At 39.4% G+C, this 19,692-nt stretch overlaps 1 protein-coding gene across 1 annotated transcript; it reads left to right on the top strand.

Annotated features, from left to right (window-relative positions):
* Positions 1 to 497: 497 nt before the first annotated feature.
* Positions 498 to 18,163, top strand: LOC111333559 (uncharacterized). The gene is made up of 19 exons (XM_088736942.1): positions 498 to 802; positions 2,582 to 3,217; positions 3,835 to 4,212; positions 4,763 to 5,183; positions 5,648 to 5,761; positions 6,461 to 6,523; positions 6,822 to 6,869; positions 6,956 to 7,009; positions 9,254 to 9,342; positions 11,745 to 11,855; positions 12,291 to 12,944; positions 13,316 to 13,690; positions 13,952 to 14,552; positions 14,948 to 15,046; positions 15,470 to 15,553; positions 15,666 to 15,743; positions 16,489 to 16,533; positions 16,636 to 16,695; positions 17,181 to 18,163. Exons 1-19 carry the CDS (start codon positions 730 to 732, stop codon positions 17,188 to 17,190), a joined length of 3,993 nt encoding a protein of 1,330 aa, XP_088593068.1. The 5' UTR covers positions 498 to 729; the 3' UTR covers positions 17,191 to 18,163.
* The last annotated feature ends 1,529 nt before the right edge of the window (positions 18,164 to 19,692 follow it).

Here is a 19,692-nt window from a genome sequence, read left to right as displayed (position 1 = left end):
TTCGTATTTTCACTGGTCACGAAAATAAAAAAGACTAAATCATTTATCACGCAAAAACTTCATCCCCCCCCACCCTCAATAATCAAATATCAGTAGCTAACGTTCAGCATTCTGATCGATTAGTCGTCATCCGGCGGTATTTAAAGCACCATGACCTTTATTAGTACGTTTTTAAAATGCAAACTGGCGTGTTTTCCTTGGCAGGCAAACTCACTTTTATACTGCTGACGATACTTGTCAAGGAAAACATCATGTGCCTCTGCAGAATTTTCCTTGGCCTAATCATCTTCCCTCACGTAGGATAATCTAAATGATTATTTGTTTGTCTGTTAAAAATCTGGCATTTAGACGTTTATCAAGGAAAATCTGTCATGTCCTTGAGTTAATGCACCTATAGAGGAACAGACTAGTCAGTCGAGTGGCACTTTCTTTCCGTTTATTGGACAGGAGAACTGTCTGTGTCACTTAATAATTTGAAGCAAGCGGAATATCGTCGGCATCAAGGCAGATTTACTGAAATCATCACAGTCATCAGTGTAAATAAACTGATAAGATGAACACTTTGTTTTCCTTGACTGAAGGACACTTTGTGTCTTTTCGACCAATCACACGATCGATAGACTATGCCCTATCACATTTAGACAGTATAAAGATAAACATCCATCACAGTAACCGTGTCAAACGAGGTTGTTTTTATCTTCTCGAAAAAACTGTGAATAATCTCCTTAGATGGCAATCTTTTGTAGCTTGGTCTTATTTGCGATGTCTTTCGATGTAGCCTGGTGTTTCGTTCACGTTACAGGTAAGTAGGATTTACTTAGTAGTACATTTGGTATCAACTGACTGCACGTTTTGTTGAAGTACGATGACGATATCTCATGCTGACATATAACTTACCTCAAAATTAGTTCTTCCATTGTGAGCTGTCCCATCGACTTTAGACAGTTTGAGAGGAAATATATTTTAAAAAGGTTTATCAGCGATGAAAGACACGTTTGAAAGCCAAGACTGGAGCTTAGCTTTTTTTATCCCAATCTTGAAGCTGCGATTATTGTTTCTGTGGTGACGTTAAATTGACCCGATTGCCGCGGTTCAAATTGGCGCAATGATTTAGATAAGAAAGATAAACAAGTCTAATAAAAAGTATCAATTCTGCTAAGATTTTACTTGCTAGATGTGTGGGAATTATAAATTCCATAAAGGAAACCAAAAGGACCTCTTAAAGTTAAAATACTTTTAACCAGCAAGACATCATTGTACTTTTACAAGCTTTCACAGCATGTATGTCTTCACATCCAAAAAAATATATATATTTTTTATTTTAACGTAAACAGCGACAGTGAAATTTGCGAGACGGTTGGCTCGTCATTTTTCTGTGCATTAGTAGAATTTATAGAACAATAACAGATCTGTGGCTTTGAAAGAAAACTGGCTGAAAGCCATAGCAAACCTTAAACCTGACACGAGGTTGACAGAGGGGCCGGAATATGGGCCAACCGCAAGTCAATAGTTTCCGCTAACCACTCACGTATTAGGGCAATTTACCGTAGAATCATGAAAAAAACCAATGGATTCGACACGTTCGGTTATAATTTAAGTTGAAGACGCCCATTCAGCACGAAATGTTTGAAGTTTCATATGTTACAGGGCTCGTGTTGAGGATAACTCAGTTCTTACCACTTTCAGTAAATGAACAATATGACACCAAGGCCATTTTAAAACTAATTAGTTTCTGACATGTCAATCGTCGACAAGGCTCTTATTTATGTTATAAATAAGAGCTATATCCGGTACACCTATCTAAATTTAGTCCTATGGGTCCAAAGTTGTAAGAACGCTCTTTTCAGGCGGATGAATTGATTTTAGACGAATCGTGATACCTTTGTGGCTTCAATTTGGATGTCGCAAAAATTTCCTTTATTCTGCATTGGAATTGAGAACAAAGGTACGATGTTCACAATTTGCGAATAGCGTATCATAAAAATAACCTTGTATTTTCTCCTCCCCTATCGTCACTTCCTGTCTTTCCTGGCTGGAGAAGCATCGCGAGATCTGAATTCTCTCCCTTAGGGACAAGTCGTTTTTTTTGTTTTGTTTTTGTTTTTGTTTTTGTTTTTTGTTTTTTGGGGGGGTAGATCACATAGTTTACATGTGGAACGGAAGCGGGTGTCAGTCATTGCCATTAGATTATGAAGGGGGAACAAAAGAAAATAGAATGCCAATGACGGGCAATAATAAGAATATCGCAGAGCCTTTTATCGTTCGTGACATAGAGAAAATCCTCTAATCTCCCCCTCCCTCCACCCCAAAGGCGAAAATAACGACCGGTTCCTTGGAGATGGTAATGCAGGTGCAGTAACGTCTCTAATGTTCCCTTTAATGGCTGACGGTAATAAAAACAGCCAATCAGGGGAAAAATGCACAGCAGCGAGACAATAATACATGTGCACAGTTGGCCGAGAAAATGCGAGCACCCAGGTCGCGCTTGGTTGTAACCAACCTCAGAACTGAAAGAGCTGCATGGAATTATTTGGAAGATCCATTAAAATGTCCCTTTTCATGTCTTTTATCAATACTTCAGCTTCTTCTTCGTGGCCCGCTGGTTCATATGCTCTACCAATGGCAGACTCGGGATGTCCCGAGAGCAGCGGATTCACCTGGTACACAGGACATCGAACTGAGGAGTTAGAAAACGATAGCAACAAAAATGCACGTTCTCCGAGGATTCATTTAAAAGCTGATATAGGAAAACCGGAAATAACACGACGCTTCTGCGTCAAAAACTCCACAGCAACCGATAAAGGAAAGCCTAAGTGGCCGAACGGAAAATTCTGCATTTACAAGGAGGGCGACTTCTGTCCTCAAGGATTTTACGAAGGCCTCGTTCGTTGGGATGACGACAACAAAAAAAACGGATCCAATCGAAACCACAAAGGAGGAAAACTTCCAGCAGGAGTCTACAACCAGGACACTTTGATATATTTCTGTTGTAAGACAACAGGGTTTATTATCAAAAGGATAGCACTGCCAGTCAGTAAGCCTTTTTATCTAATGGCGTTTGGGTCCAAAACTTGTCAAGAAGTCCAGGGTGCTGTGTATTCGCTTGAATATGTGGTCTTTGATACCGAAAATACCAACAATATGGACTCCAGGGTTTACCCTTATCCATATGGAGCTGATCGTAAGGAACCCACGATTCACTACTGTTACTACAGAGGTAAGAAATTAATGAGGCTATCATAAATACCTACGTAATAGGGCACTGATGTAGTATATCGCAACGGTCAATCTCAACAAAGGATGCTACAAGGAGCAAATACGAATTGATCCACCTTCCCCGTTTGGTGGCGCGAAGGCACGCGTTCCCAACGGTCAATCCTCATTGTCTGGGTGAAACGCGCCCAGGCATTTGATTTTCAAGATACATCTCTGAGTCTAAAGCCGAAAAGTACAAGGATACCTCGGTAAAACCATTTACGTACTTGCCTTGTGTTTTTTCCTTGGGTTTTTAATGAAGGAAAGCAGGAAGAGGTGGTATTACTGCGATATATTCGATACTTCTGTTTTTCATTTCACTGAACGATAAATGCAACTTCCTAACTTAACACCTCCCCGCAGAATACATAGAGGTGTAAGGGTAGGTTAGGGTGCTCTTTATTCGACACTTCTGTTTTTCATTTCACCGAACGATAAATGCAACTTCCTAACTTAACACCTCCCCGCAGAATGCATAGAGGTGTAAGGGTAGGTTAGGGTGCTCTTTATTCGATACTTCTATGTATGAATTCACTTAACGAGATATTCAACTTCTTACACTGACTTGACTCTCTACAGAATGCAAGTGGAACTTAAATCAGACGAGCGGAGAATTCTCTTCGCCATATTTTCCAAGCAATTACCACAACTTTCAAGACTGTCAGTGGAACATTACCGCTCCCAGAGATCACGTGATAAGACTACAGTTTGGAGTCCTCAAACTCGAATCCGATCCTTCCTCGTGCGGAAACGACCGCTGCGGCTGCGATTATGTTGATATACAACAAGAGTCAGTGACAGGTCACGTAACAACGCTTGGAAGATTTTGTGCGACGATTTTATCCCTGCCAATCATACAGTCATCGACCAATAAAATGATAGTTACGTTTCATTCAGATCACGCTATAACAGCCAAAGGTTTCAACGCATCCTACACGATAGTCCAGAAATCTACCGGTAGGATATTTTTTTGCTCAATTGCCGTTATATTGTTTTGCTCTTTTGTCTAAAGATTTCTCCACTTTGATAGGTTCTTCGTTATCATGAAAGACAACCAAATGAGGTAAATCTTATTTGACCTGCAGATTATCCTTGAAGGCGAGCTGCAATTGCAACCAAATGATAAAAAAAATTTAAAGAAAAATGTTTTCTGGGAGTTGCTAATCATCAGGCAGGAGTGAAACATGACTGCTACTTTTATATTCATGTTCGATTACTGAATGTTTTTGATTCACTCTAAATAAACCTAAGAATCTTAAAAAAAAAAGAAACCCTCTGTAACTGAAACCGTTGCTTACTTTCCTGTCTAAATAAAGACAGTTCTTAAGAGAAGTGTAAATCTGAAGTAACCTACTAATTCAGAACTTTTTCCCCTCGCGTGTCTTCATTATCTTCTACCGCTCGAGTACCCGGTGTTTCTCTGAGTCCTGGCGGGTTCGTTACCCTCCTACCCCTCATATCAATAAAATCATCTCCTGTTGTATTTTCATTGCTTCATTCAATCTAGAAATAACATCCACAGCTGCAACGGAAACGGCTTCGCCAATGTACAATACTTCACAACCAACTTCCTCGAGTGTAAAAACAATTCAACAGTCAACTTTGGATGCTAAAAAAAGCAATATTACCCCACCAGACGCTACACTTTCAACAATGGAAGTTACTGAAACTGCTCGCGATGAAACCACTGAAAACGTCCAAGCAACACTTAGAGAAAGACAGATATCCACTTCTCAAGTTCCAGCGAGCAATGAGGCAGAATGGAAGTCAACTCAAAGTATCCATGATGTTCAATCATACGGGAATGAAGAGTTGCTCTCTCGTAAAGTCATGGGCGTCCCGCTGAAATACATAATTATTGCGAGTGGCTCTTGTGTTGTATTGTTCTTTTTCAGTTTTCTCCTAGTATGCCAGCTTTGCAAAAGAAGGTGCGTGAATTAGCTCATTCGTTATCATTTGATTAGATACCAAGTGGGTATTAGGAGCGTTTCTGGTACTAACTCTACCAAATTAACCGGAGAAGACGTAGTTCCCCAAAACGATCGCTTTCTTTCATTTTGCTATAGGCGGAAGAAGGATTGAGAGATAATTGTATCAAGAGTGTTGCTAAGGGCGGGGTAGGGAGGGGAAGGGTCTTCAGGTACAAGTGACCTTTTTGTTGTCAAGGCTAAGCGATATATGTTACAAAAACCAGCGTGCGCGCCCCTCACAGCCTGAAGAACGGTCTTTTTATGAAGAACTTCTCTGCGTCTATCCCTGAGAAAGAGGAAAGAGCTGGTGTGGATGCCATTATTCCTGTTGCTGTTCAGTGGTCATTCATTTTATGTCAATCTTCCTCTCACTGATTAAAAGGTTTTATTCACTGATCCGTTTCTTGCCTCTTCTTCTACAGGCATCGTTTACGTAAAAGGCGTAACCATTCCCGTGAAATAGTAAGATACAGCAACGTAAGAGAATCAAGCATATCCAGTGCTCCACTATCATCCATCAATATGTACGGAGACAGGTATGAGATGGGGCCAGATTTATTAACGACTACCACTTCTGCTGTCGAACTTAGATAGTCAAATGCTTGCGTGAAAGTCCATGTTCAGTCACCTTGCGAGCGCAATGGCTCATCTGGACGATGCGTATTCTAGTTTTTGAAGCACGAACTAACTGAGTAAATTGCTCTCCCCCTTTTACCAGTCAGCAGTTCATTTTGCGGATTACCACTATATTTTGTCATGTTTTCTGAAAACCGAACAGTTTCCCCAACAATTCCGGTTTCTGAAGTTGAAATGACTGGGAATATTGCTCTTCTCCTTTTACAAGGTATCAGTCAATCGGAAATCGGACGGTTACCTTCTGCATTTTGTAAGGTTTCCCTGAAAGCGTCTCCAACATTCTCGGTGTCTGAAGCATAAAGTGGCGGAGGGTCCTGCTCACCCTCTTGGCAAGATACCAGTACATCGAAAGGTTCTTGCCTGTGCCCGTTAAGTTCGTAAGACGTTTTCTGCATGGTACCCACCTATACCCTTGGGTGGAGAAAGGCGCGGTGAGAGCTAAGTTTCAGTCTCGCCTATAGGAGCACAGTACAGTCTACATACATGAACTCCTTACCAGGGCTCGTCCCTGGATCTTTCGATCGACTTGTCGACACGTTTCTTCCACTAATTGATAAACTAACAATTTTAAGCCCCTGAGCTTTTCTTTTTCCCTTCAGCGGCGAAATGGAAGAACTTTTCTTCGAAGATAAGCAAAGCAATAATCGCACAAATGACAAAAGGTAACTTTCATTTATGTCTGATCTTCGCTTTGTTATAGATTCTGTTATTTGTCTTCTTTGTTACCTGGAGCTAGCACATTTTTTGCGTATTCGCGATTTAAGGTGCAGCCTCAAGTAGCAATTGAGCTTCCTTTCTGTATAGCCAAATTGGTACTGAGAGAGAATTTCTCGGCCTTTCAAAGTAAATGATAAGTTGCTTGTATATAAGGTCATTAGATAAATACGTACTTAATATATTTTAAAGAACTCTAGGGCTATGCGTGCTTGATTACAATAATTATTCGAACCCTTTTTTTAGAGTAAATTCAGAGAAAGCTCATCTGGCGGAAAATCGTTTATACGACGGGTGAGTTGATACGTGGGCTTAATCATAAGTAGAAAAATCCAATTTGCTCTACCTTTAACACTACTTGAATTTTACTCTGATTTCAGTCACCAGGATTCAAGTCACAAGGATCAAAGGGCAGAAAGTCGGCATTATGAACAGTACGTTAAACTTCACTAAATAAACATGCACGTCCAAATTAATCTAATTTTCCAGAACCGCGTGGGCTTTACACGTCTGCAAAGTTGTGCTTGATTGCTATTCGCGTATCGTGTATTACTTTCCCTCCGCAGTCAGAGGGCCACTCTAACAAAATACCTTAGTACTCTTTTTGCCACCAGTTCAGTATCACTAAGAAGTATTTTCTCCCTTCTCCTTCGTAAGATCGGCATAACGCCACACTGCATATCAGTATTCGCAAAGCGAAATATCCAAAAGTTACCCCAAAAGTTACTTTTAACAAGTATTGGTCCATTTGCTCTCTACATATGCAAAATTTTACTTTTTGTTTAGCATTCCCTACTCAATTACATTGGGAAGGAGCTGAACACTTTTTGGGGTCGCAATTAACCTCTTGATAAAAGTTTTGATATGCTGCAAAAGAAATTTCTTTTTTACGTTGTGAATAATTTTAAAAGACCAGAAAAGATAGTAAAATGGGAAAAAGAAATCATGAATTAAGTTTTGAGTTACGTTATGTGGTCTGCGGGAAAAAAGGAAAAAAAATGATATCGGTATTTTTTGTAGGTTGTTATAGAAACGGGCATGAAGAGAACAGCAAGGTTGGCTGAGGACATAAAGGACAATACCTAATATCACATGACAAAGCTGGAAAGCTTGATAATCCTCTCAGATTACAAGAACGTTTACATGTTTAGGCCGATCGAGTTATCTAATATTCCGTGCTGATGGAAACTTTTATTTCTAAATAGATAAACTTGAATCTTTGATTCTCTGATTGTGCATAATTATCATTTTCCATGACGGCGCACTTTTCTTTAAAGTCATTCTTTCAATTAGGGCTGTCGAGACATGTCAATCTAAACAATCATAGCACAAAACCTTTATATCCCGCTGGTTGTTTTTTTTCCTTGGTCTTAAAATTTAAGGAATGATTTACATAGATGTCAAGGGTTATTTTCTTTTGAGACAGGAAAAATTACCCTTAAGAACTTAAAGGAGCTCGAGGCCACAAAATTTATGTCCGTTGTATAAAGATGCGATATTAGACCAAGAGGGACAACGATGATTCGTCCTTTCAGTACGAAGATCTGAAAAGTAACTCTCCAAGCTTATGACTATACAATTATTTATTGGTCAGTCCTGAGAATTTGGCGGTATATCAAGACTGAATCATTTTGTCAATTCCCCTTACATATTTGGTGGACAGTTTGTAAAAATTGTAAGGAGATATTACACGTTGATCATTCCATGGAGAGAAAGGGTTGACGATTACTTAGAATGCTCACTTCGCTATCGTCCAGTATGCCAGATGGTCATGGAAGGATTTAGTGAGACAATAACGCGTTGTCATTCCACAAAATTTGAAAATAATGGAGAAGAGGAAGAAGAACATTGAAAAGAATAAAAGACTTATGTATGTGAATTTTGATCACTCTAGGTGTGCTACGCAGTAACTGTTATTGTTAATTCTTCGTTAAAAAGAAAAAAAAGAAGCCAGCATCTGATGTTTCATTTTAAGCATTTTTTTAAAAGTTATTATTCCGTCTTTGGTGTCAAAATGACTGTGTTTAATGTCATGTACTTGTAATTATTACAAAAATGAATGAAAAAAAAAAAAATCAATCAATTTCGTTTACATACTTCTAAGCCATATCACCGTATTGCGTTTATGCTTTTTAAATAATCAAAACTGTACCCACAACCTCTTGCAATCCGTGTTTATCTGTCCCATCGTGTACCACCCAGGTTCGTTTTAGTACGTTACATCATTCTTTTCAGCGTTTATCAAGACTACCTATTGTTATCAAGTAAGTATCGTGACATTCCTTAGTTGAATGAATCCATCTAGACTGCCGACTATTTACTTTCAACTCCCCCTTTGAATGCACCGTGCATGAGCGAGGAGCTTGCATATCTTGAATGGACGTTAAGAACTCATAAAGCGTAAAAATACGACACTAATACATCCCTACCAGAGTTCAGCTCTAATGTCACTAAGTACTAAACAAACATTTCTCTGAGGCTTTAATTCTTTTTTTACCAAGCAAATTAAAGAACAAAATCGCCAACTGATGATAGACATATTCTTCAAATGTTTACGAGTGTTTGACCTGTGTACCTCACGTGACGAGGTGTATTGCTGGCCGGTTAACTTTTCTAGCACTGTTGAATCACCTTAATCATCTTAGATCAGTGCCCTCAGAGGTTACATGCCGCTGAAAAATGACTAACTCAAAGAGAAGTTCTTGGAATGTTGCTGTCTGGCGTAGAGTTCTGGGCATTGCCCTCTTAAGTTTTACGTGGATAGAAGGTACAAGTTTGAGCTTGTTAATTTTCATTTTGTGCAGTACGACGACGCATTAGCAGAATAACAGGCGATGGGATATATGTCTTTCACGATTCATTCGTCGGATAAAAAGACAGTAATATCTCTACTTCGTCGAACAAAATACCTGATATAGTCCACCTTAACATCCGTTAAATTTTAAAACTTCAATTTTTAAAGGTTTCATTGTAACAGTACTGCGCAGGTATCAATTGACCTAAAAATTTCGAGGCTTCATAAAGGCAATAATTTCTTATCCTATCGAACGGTGCATACATTTGGCCTTTCTTTATTTTTTACATTTACATCGTTTAACTGTCTCTGGCAGAAACGGCCTCTGTAACGCGTCGCAACTTGATTGCTAAAATTGCTCCTCGACTGTGGCCAGTTAACCAAAGCTAAGACCAAAAAACGGTTTATCTAAGTTCTGAGTATTCTTGCAATCAGAAAATAGTTGACAGGCTTGCTTTGCTATAGACATAATGCAGTGAAACCTGCACCGTACGAACCCCATGTTGTGACTCAATTCAAGTCCCAGATTTCTCTCCCTATATTTACTGCACAGTCTGTTTCGAGTACACCTGTGTTCAAAGGAAACCTCTTCATGTATCACGAGGACGGAGGAGGACAATAAAACAAAGCAATTTTCTTCAACGAAACCTGTATTTAGCTGTATTACGGGCGATTTGACCCTTTCACTCCCAAGATCTCATTTCTGGTCTCATTCATAATTGTCCTTTTTACAGTTGTGGGCTGGGTGGCCAAGCCTTTGAACAGGAGTGAGGCTAAGGGTGACCCTGTTGTGATAGAGACCTGTATCTAGTTAGCATGATAACAAAGAAATTTGCATTTGAAAAGCAGCAACATCTCTATCATAACAAGGTCACCCTTAGCCTCACTCCTGTTCAAAGGCTTGGCCACCAAGCCCACAACTGTGAAAAGGACTATTCTCCTTACAGTCTGCCATACAATTCTTATGATGCTGGTTCGGAGAATTTGGCATTGAATCAACTTATAATTCCCTAGTTTACTTCATATTTTTCTTAATTCTCATCACTTGCCTGCTTGATATTGTATTGATTATGTAAGGAGAAATTGTGTCTTGGTCACTCATAGGAGTTAAAAGGATTAACCACTGTTGCGCAACTATGAAACCTGACAAGCTCTATTTAGCGGACGCTGGCAAGCTTAAAACTTGCGGAGGTCTCCTTTAATGCAGGTTTCATTGTGAAATGTCTAGAAGCCTCGAAAATACAAAGGATGGTTATAAAATTGATTACTTTACTTATTGCCTCTTTCTGGTTTTGGTTTCTCGTTTTGGCAGAGATGATACAAAATGTTAACAAAAAGCTATGGATATATTTTTGGCCAAGTGTCAGCATAGAACGTATTCAGTTTGCTTATTTGTTTTTTTAGTGTGTATTGTAACATAACCAAAGTAAAGCGCGCACTCTAATTGGTCAATTCAGTGTCTACCATTTGCCCATGAGTGTACGCTGCTGACGTAAGCAAATGCAAAGACTAGTTTTCCGCGCGCGCTTGTTTTTTCTGTTCACGTAAGATTTGTTTAATAACAAAAAACTCTTTTGCTACAGTGTATCAATGCTATGTTATAAAACAATCGGTAAACGCCACATTGTACGCTATTGAGTTATGGCTGCACTTGGGAGGTTTACTAAGCAATCAAGTAGCTGGAGTCGCTCTCGGCTATCGTCTCGCGCGACTCTTTCGCTTCTTCCATGCTTAGCAGCCTCCCGCGTGTATCCATAACTCAATAGTATACGTTGTAGTGTTTACCATTTGTTAATTTGTGCGTGTGTGTGTGTGTGTGTGTGTGTGCGTGTGCGTGTGTGCGTGTGCGTGTGTGTGTGTGCGTGTGTGTGTGTGTGCGTGTGTGTGTGCGTGCGTGTGTGTGCGTGTGTGTGTGTGTGTGCGTGTGTGTGTGTGCGTGTATTTGTGTGTTTGTTATGTATGTAGGATTACATATAAAAAAAAAGGGGAAAGTGTAACCGGACCAATAATCCATATTTACGTACTTTATTGTTTCGTTTTTCTAACTTTGTTGTTTTTGTTTGTTTGTGTGTTTTCTCATTGTGTAATACACCGTAGACCATAAAATTTTTTAGTTCAACTATTCAACTTTGGTCTTTGGCATTAGACTTCTGCTCACATCTACATCGATTTATGATAATATTATTTACGACATATTCGCCAAAAAATTGAAAACATTCAGTTTCAAATACAAAACAAGACGCTTCTGAAAACTCGATTGCAAATTAAATCTTCAACATTTCTTTTTAATGATGAACTAAGATTTTTTATTAGAATCTGATTCTAGAGGATCTTTGATCAGCTTGTTTTAGCACTGTTTCATGTTCTGTTGTTAGGTTGTCAGGATAGCAACATACATTGTTCCTATTGGGCATTACTCGGTGAATGCAAAAAGAATCCAAATTATATGTTGTACAATTGCCGCAAGAGTTGTAACACTTGCAAAGGTAGGTATGATTAGCTACTACACACCATGGTAGATACTCTTAGATCTAACTTACAGACAGGCACAGAAAGCGAAATATGTCTTTTGATTTTTTTGAAGTGACATGAAATCTAGTTTCCCTCAATTTAAAGCCTCACGTTCAAGGTGTACACTGGTGAATTTAATTAGAAAGTCTAGACACTGACATGAATAGAACACCCATACATTAAAAAAAAAAAAGACGACAACAAAAAAGCGGCAAAGATTCATGGGTCTGTTATGACGCCATCGTGCATAAGATCTAGTGCCGTACCTCATCTTCACATTACCCGAGGCTCATTACAAAAACATTTCAGTGATATCTTTTTAATTAACATTATAAGAGATGCTAGTAAGGCTTCTATACACTGGGCACGTACACAAAACATAATTTATAACATCTTCTTCCTTCTTTCAGCCCTTGGCAATTTCGTCAAATGGCCGTCGGGGAAATACGGTCTACCTATGGCTAAATCTGGTTGTCCTAAGTCCGACGGTTTCTCTTGGAAAACCGGATATATCTATCAAGATTTGGAAGATGACAAAAGCCTTACCGCGAATTCTCCAAACTTTCACCTTAATGCTTCAGTACTGAGTTTGGGAGATGTTTCTCAAAGCTTCTGCTTTAAGACAAATAGGACCGATTCAGTTGATAACAGTCGATTAAGCTGGCCTTACGGTCAATACTGTATTTATAAAAAAGGCTCTTCGTGTCCAGGGTCCCTAAAAGAAGGAAGGGTTTTGTGGGATGATGAAAACGGGCAAAATGGAATAAATCTGAATTTCAAAACTGGTACTGTCCCTGCTGGAACATACAATGCAGATACTGAAATAAAGTTTTGTTGTCAAGATGTTGGATCGTACAGCGAACCTATCGAGCTGCCTATAGACAAGCCTTTCTATCTGATAGCTTTTAACAGTAAGAACTGCCAAGAAGTTCTCAAAACAACACATACGTTGGAGTATATACTGTATGATACAGAGAATGATCGCAATCATAACCAAGCGGTCTATCCGTATCCTTTTGGCTCAGATGGTGGAGATCCTTACATTTATTACTGCTACTACCAAGGTAAGCAGTGGTTTTTGGGTTATTTTCACTAAAGGCAACCAACACAGACTGTATATAAATTATCAAATGCAAATAAATTGACCTACAATAACGATCATTGTATCGGCGTTGTACAGTAGCATCTACGGCATCGTAACTCGGAATGAAAAGGACCTCGCATAGGGGCATCGGTCCCTCTTCTCATGAGCCCATAACTATGCAGTGAAACTTCCAAGAAAACTTGGTCTAACATTTCAAACGGGGAAGTAGCATTGATAAACCTGGACGTTTTATTTGTGAAAAACGGAATTAATGTGTCTGGTGTGAGTGGCTGTGGGTCAAAGACCGTCTCATAGGTTGGCTCAGTTGATTTCAACGTATTTTCTTTGCAGCGTGTAGATGGACCTTGAAAGCATTGAATGGTTCCTTCTCCAGTCCGAACTATCCATCTCCATATAAGGAAAAGGCCTTATGTGAGTGGCATATTACTGTCCCGTGGAACTACATCATTTCATTGACATTTGTCGACTTTCGTCTGGAAACGAGTGACATGTGTCTCTATCAAAGCTGTGATTGTGACTTTGTGGAGGTACACGACAACTTTCCAAATGGAACGTCCGAACTTACAGGGAAATACTGCATGGGTGTGGCGTATCCACCTAGTGATATCCGATCAAAAACCAACAACGTAACAGTTACATTTAGCTCAGATGGTACTATTCAAGATGTGGGATTCAAGGCTGAATATAGTGCTGTCCAGCTTACAGGTAAGATTTGTGGCTTGATTTTTATTATAATAGCTGTCAGCAGGGCTCTCTCCCAATGGTCGATGTTACGATAATTGTCTGGGCACGTGAATTAGTTTTTTCTTTACAGAATTAAGATTCGATCGTGTATTTATTTGATAAGGACCTTCAGCCTGTGTTGTTTTGGAACTGCCTACTTAGGGACATAACAATTGATTAAGGCCATCAATCACAGACACGTAAACTTTCGTTAATGCTGTTTGTCGTTTTTTCTTAACAAAGCACCAACAAGTTTGAGGAGCACAACGGATACCAAGCAGAAGACGACACCAACGGACTACACTTCTGTCGATCCGCCCACGGTTCCGATTACTGGAGCAACTTCCAGAGGCACAACAAATGGAAATGATAAATCTACCACTGCTGGCAATACGGCACCAACTACTAGCCTTGGCAGCAGCAGCAGCAGCAGCAGCAGCAATATTACAACTGGTACAACAACTAGACCAGTAAAGGAATCTTCTACAGAACGAACAACGACACACTCGAATGGCCATCCAACTTCGCAAAAAGCCTCCTCATTTACTATGAATCCAAACGGTACATTTACTCCTCCATTCACAAACGTACCCGCGACAACAATGCTAATCACATCTGAGATGCCACCTAGAACAAGGCCGCGTAAAACCGTCCAAAGTAGTTCAACCTCAGGGGTAACGACTGGAGAACTCTTTCCACCAACCGAACCAAGGAGTAAGGGGGGACCGGATACCTCCTCAAGAGCATCGCGAGGGAATATTTTCATCATTACTGCTTTGATAGCTTCTTTGGTTGTTTTAGCTGTGATCGCAACAGTAGCAATTGTTTGTCTCTGTAGAAAAAGGTATGGATAATCGATAAGTGATCCCAAATTAGTCGATAACTGATCGCACCTAAGGCGATAGCTTATCATAAGTCACCACGACTTTCCATTTCAACAAAAGGAGTTGAGCGTAACGATGGGAGTTTAGGCATAATCATCTGGGATTCACGAATGTTTCAGCAAAATTTTTACATACCTAGTTGTAATATCATCACTGATTTCCCACCTTTCAATAAACAGAGAAATAAGTGTGGAATTCATTGAAATATCTGGGGCCACAGTGGGATATCGAACACCAGTTTTTACAGCGTATCAGTTCGAAAACATAAATCAGAGCCAAATGTACACTAAAATGTTCACGAGTGGTTGTATAAAATTGTTAATACTAAGTATTTATCCCTTTCATCGAATTCCAGGCGGTTCAAAAGAGCAGAAAAAGCTCGAAACACATTTACTGTCAGCTTCATAGCAGGCGAGAAGATGGCTGAAGACGATACAAACATGTACAGCAACAGGTCAGCGCAGAATTGACGTTTACAGTTTGTGTATCTTTCAAATTGCAGTCCACCATTCTATTGCAGTTGTTGATAGCAGTTAGTGTAGAAGGTACAGACAGTGTAAGGAATTATCGGCAGTTCAGTTAAAGTGATGGCATCTTTTGCTAGACGAGTATCCTAATAAATGAACGATTCCCTTGAGAATGCAATGTTTCACGCTGAAGTAGTCAAACGATGATACTTCATTGTACAAATGCATTAACCGCGATAGGTGACCACAACCATTTTTTCGGCGTGCCACATTATGGTACCTGTGTAGCCTGTTTAAAGAGTATTCCTTCTAAAGCTAGCGGGGATCATACATACCAGATAAGGAATGGACAAAACATAAAAGAAACAATGTGTAGACCTGTATTTCATATTTGCTGATGTTCGTTTCAGTGGAGAAAATGAAGGCGGAGGAGAACGCTATTCTACAGTAACGCTGACGAAGAAAGAACAATTTAACATTTTATACGATAGCAGGTACGACTATCATTCGAATGCAAAAATAATTTAAGATGCGAAAAGCTAACTCGAGAATATATAGCGAGTCCTTCAAATGGTGAGGTTGTTCTTATTTACTCATTCAAAACAGGGCTTTCATGGATTCCTATGACCAGTTTGAGGATGATGACGAGATCAAAGAGAGTGAAAATCCACTCTATTGCAGCAGGTCAGATAAGCAGTGAAACTGTCCTTGATCACAAAACATTTGCTAAAGATCTTTGGTAACATCTTAGATAGTGTTATTGGAAGAAATAGATTATTTTTGCCATGTATCAGTACAGTTTCATTTGTCAAAGATGATCGACGTCTTAGTGTGGTTTGAACAAAGAGGCTAGGCCATTGCATAAAATAGGCTCGAGGTGAATCTTGCCACAGGCACTCGTAAATGTGACAGAACCTCCATGTAATCCTCCAAAGTAATCTTGAAGGATGAAGGGGACATCCAACATACGTAAAACTTGAACTGTTAAATCGATGATAATCACCTAATATAAAAAACACTTTTTTGCCGTGCCTTTTTTCTTTAACAAAAGATGAAGCCCAAATGGGGGAAGAGGAATGTAATAGGAGCGCTCGGCCATCATAATCGTGGCATGAGTTCCATTCCTGGGCAGAGCATTACAAGTGGGTAACGTTTTCTTTGCATCTCGCCCTTAATTCACGGCTTTCCTCCAGGTTTACCGCTTTTATTCCCTCCACAAAAGTCAACTCTCTAAATTCCAAGGAAAAAGTGAGAAAAAAGGATCTATTTTTGTAAATGCGCGCTGCTAAATGCGACTTAGATTTTAATGCTCCATCTAAATTGTAGTACACTGATAGTCAAGCAAGGGTATCACTAAACACTTACACTGTGATCTGCTAGTGACAAAATAAAGCGATACTAAAGTTTTAAATTTTCGTTTTATTTTCAGTATCGAAACAGGACAAGACGAAAATGAGAACATTCTGTATGAAAGGTAAATACTTTAAGCAGTGATCATAGCTGTTCAGTTCTTCTGGCGAGTTTTAAGCGTAACATGAACTTAATATATTTCTTAAATTATTCTCTCTCGTTCCAGCATGGATAATGTTATACAGAGTGTAGAGGAGGCTGAAAGCATCAATCCTATGTACGAAGGGTTAGTGTTGCTTTGTCAGTTCTTGACGTAGTTTGGGCTTTGCTGCCATGATTGGGGATGGAAGTTACGTTATAACAGAATACCTTAATGCATCCATCCTTCTTGAGTCTCAGTTATTCACATAAAATCGATAGTATAAATTTTTTCTTCTCGACATCGAGAACAAATTTAACTTTACTTTTTCTAGGCTGGGTTTCAAGGTCGGGCTTTATACAAGAGTTTATATGATCTCTTGCTCTATAAAAACCTTGTGCAGCGATTCCACCATGATAACTTATCATTTATCTCATCAGTTAAAAAAAGAGACTATAAGATATTGGACCAAGATTGAAACAGAAAGCCATTCATAAATTTCGGTGTTTGATATTATTTCAATAAAGTACTTTTTGATGTTTTTTAAGTTATACAATCTGAGCACAATTGAATGGAAGGGGAAAGTAATTTGTAACATTATTTTACCGCCCTTTTTTCCTCTCAATTTTCAGTATGGTCTAGGATGTGTGACTGCTGTGAACTGAGAGCAAGACTTTTCTCTGACTTCGTTGCTATACGTTCGATTTCAAATTTTCGGCTTCCTGCAAGATTACGTGGAACAGATTGATCTCAAATTTGCCAGTGGAATACGGTCATCATTGGTGTTGTCAGACATGCAACAATTTCTTAACAATCATACCTGTTTAAATAATGTACATTTTGATAAAAAATTTGGTCGTCGGAAACGCCTAACTTACAGACAAAGAATCTGATCCTCAATGGAACTCATTGAAGCTCGTGAACTGGATCTCCTGGCAATTATACCCAGTATACCCCGGCCAAAATTTCAGTTAACCAATGCTAATAGTTGAATGCAATTACCAAGTGCGTCACGTAGCCAAATGTTTAAAGCAGGGAAAACTCTAACCAATTTTTTGTTCTCTCGCAAAGAAATCTGTTCACAAATAGGTTATAATTCAGAATTTTAAGTTTATTTAAGATAACATTAAGGGATCTTAGGTCCACGTTTGGTGTGTAAACCGCAAACGTCAAACCGTGGTTAGCAGTTTGAGGTTAGAAGTTAGAAGTTTTGAGACTTTCAGGTTTTTAGAATGACGTTGGCTTTCACCTGAGAAAAATCCACATCTGCACTGCCATTCCACAAAGGATGGAGGAGGTCCTTTACTTCAAACACAAAATGAGGCTAAAAGTTTGGTTTTCTAACATCCCAAATGGATTGGTTAAACAGAAAACACTTCATGTAACACACATTTCCAGGACGTGCGTGAGAACTTTCGAACAGGAAGAAGAAAAGAGCAAAGGGAGTTGACCTACCTGAAACTGTCTTGCCCAATCCGAAGTTCGAGCATAACCGCTGGATTCTGGCCTCGTGACTCCTTGCGGTTTGCGGTCACACGTATTCAGAAACAAATGTGGATCTAAACCTCTCCAATAAAGGAATTGACCCCTCTATGGCAGGCCGTTTGTAGCAATATTCAATAGTTCTTTCATTCAACTATTCAACTGCAAATCAACCGTTCAATTCAACCCCAATTCAATCATTCAACACCCCCATTCAACTATTCAAAAATCTATTCATCTATTCAACTATTCAACCCCAATTCAACCATTCAATCCCGCATTCAACCATTCAACCCCTTTTCAACTATTCAATCCCGCATTCAACCATTCAATCCCGCATTCAACCATTCAATCCCGCATTCAACCATTCAATCCCGCATTCAACCATTCAATCCCGCATTCAGGCCCGATAGTTGCAGGACTGAGTAACCTGGCACAATTACACGAAAGACGTCCTAAGAGGTCTGTTATGTTAACTTGGAAATATTGTACACAGTAATATTCCTTCGATTGATATTCATATATATCTTATTAACCAAGTGCTAGGGCCGTACTGGGAGAATATCGGCCCGAGGTCTTGACAGTACGGACCGAGCGCACGAGGTCTGTACAAAAAAGACCGAGGGCCGATATTCTTCAAGTACGGTCCCAAGCAAGCTTGGTTAATGAGAGATTTATTATACGACTGAAGTGCAAAGGGACACAAGTGCGTTATCATTCGGAACCATTCGGGACAGTGCCCGTTCCAATACTGAGAGAATCTTGACCGGCAATAGAGCATTTTGATTGGTTGATTTTAATTATTGGCTCTCTGACTGTCCGAGTCGTGTAATAAAGCAATGTAACGTATTTCTTCAGACAGGCTCCATAAAAGAATCAAATCAAAATTGAATTAAAACGACCGAAAAATTTTTTTGGCTAGAGATATACACTAAGATGGGCTGCCTGTGGTTTCCCAAAGTTCTTTGCAGAAGTTCCTCAAGTGTTTCAGAAGATGTATTGTATGATGGCCTCCTGGGTGAAAAAATAGTTGCTTGTCTGTTTGAGCCCAAGTTAGCGACAGTTGTTGTAGTAATGGAAGCTAGGGACAATAGATGGTTCCAGCCTTGTAAAATATCATAAGTGGGCGTAATTTTTTGCTACGGTGTTTTCTCGTTATCTTCAAACTGGAAACAATCTTCCAGCTTTCTTAACAAGGAGATTGTTTTGTCGAGTGTTACGGCATGCTTTTCCGATGGTTCCACCTCGAAAGGAATCGTACATAACTAAGTCATGTTGTTTAGGATGTGGTTTAAAAAACTAGGTATTTCTGTTTGCTCAAATTGCTGTGCATCTGCCGCCATCCTGGTTGCTATGATAACTTAGGTTTCAGGCTCCAGCTCGGCCGTCTTTCGTGCCAGGTTCCCCAGTGCGCCAGTTGAGTGAATGGTTGAATGCTGGATTGAATGGTTGAATGCGCGATTGAATGATTAAATTGGGATTAAATAATTGAATGGGGTTGAATTGGGGTTGAATAGTTGAATTGGGGTTGAATACTTATAGATTCTTGCAATTATTTAATTGGGATTAAATAATTGAATGGGGTTGAATAGTTGAATTGGGGTTGAATGGTTGAATGAAAGAAATTTTGAATATTGCTACAAACGGCCTGCCATACCTCTC

The sequence above is a fragment of the Stylophora pistillata genome, chromosome 10, assembly GCF_964205215.1.
Source record: "Stylophora pistillata chromosome 10, jaStyPist1.2, whole genome shotgun sequence".
Lineage (NCBI taxonomy): Eukaryota > Metazoa > Cnidaria > Anthozoa > Scleractinia > Pocilloporidae > Stylophora > Stylophora pistillata.
This window is presented reverse-complemented; position numbering and strand designations above follow the sequence as displayed.

Bases quoted from the DNA above. Each gene is read 5' to 3' on its own strand.
- LOC111333559 (XM_088736942.1), top strand. From the start codon at position 730: ATGGCAATCTTTTGTAGCTTGGTCTTATTTGCGATGTCTTTCGATGTA. The intron at 5,762-6,460 runs GTATGAGATGGG...TTTTCCCTTCAG, and splicing joins ATCAATATGTACGGAGACAG to CGGCGAAATGGAAGAACTTT. The intron at 16,534-16,635 runs GTAAATACTTTA...CTCTCGTTCCAG, and splicing joins GAGAACATTCTGTATGAAAG to CATGGATAATGTTATACAGA.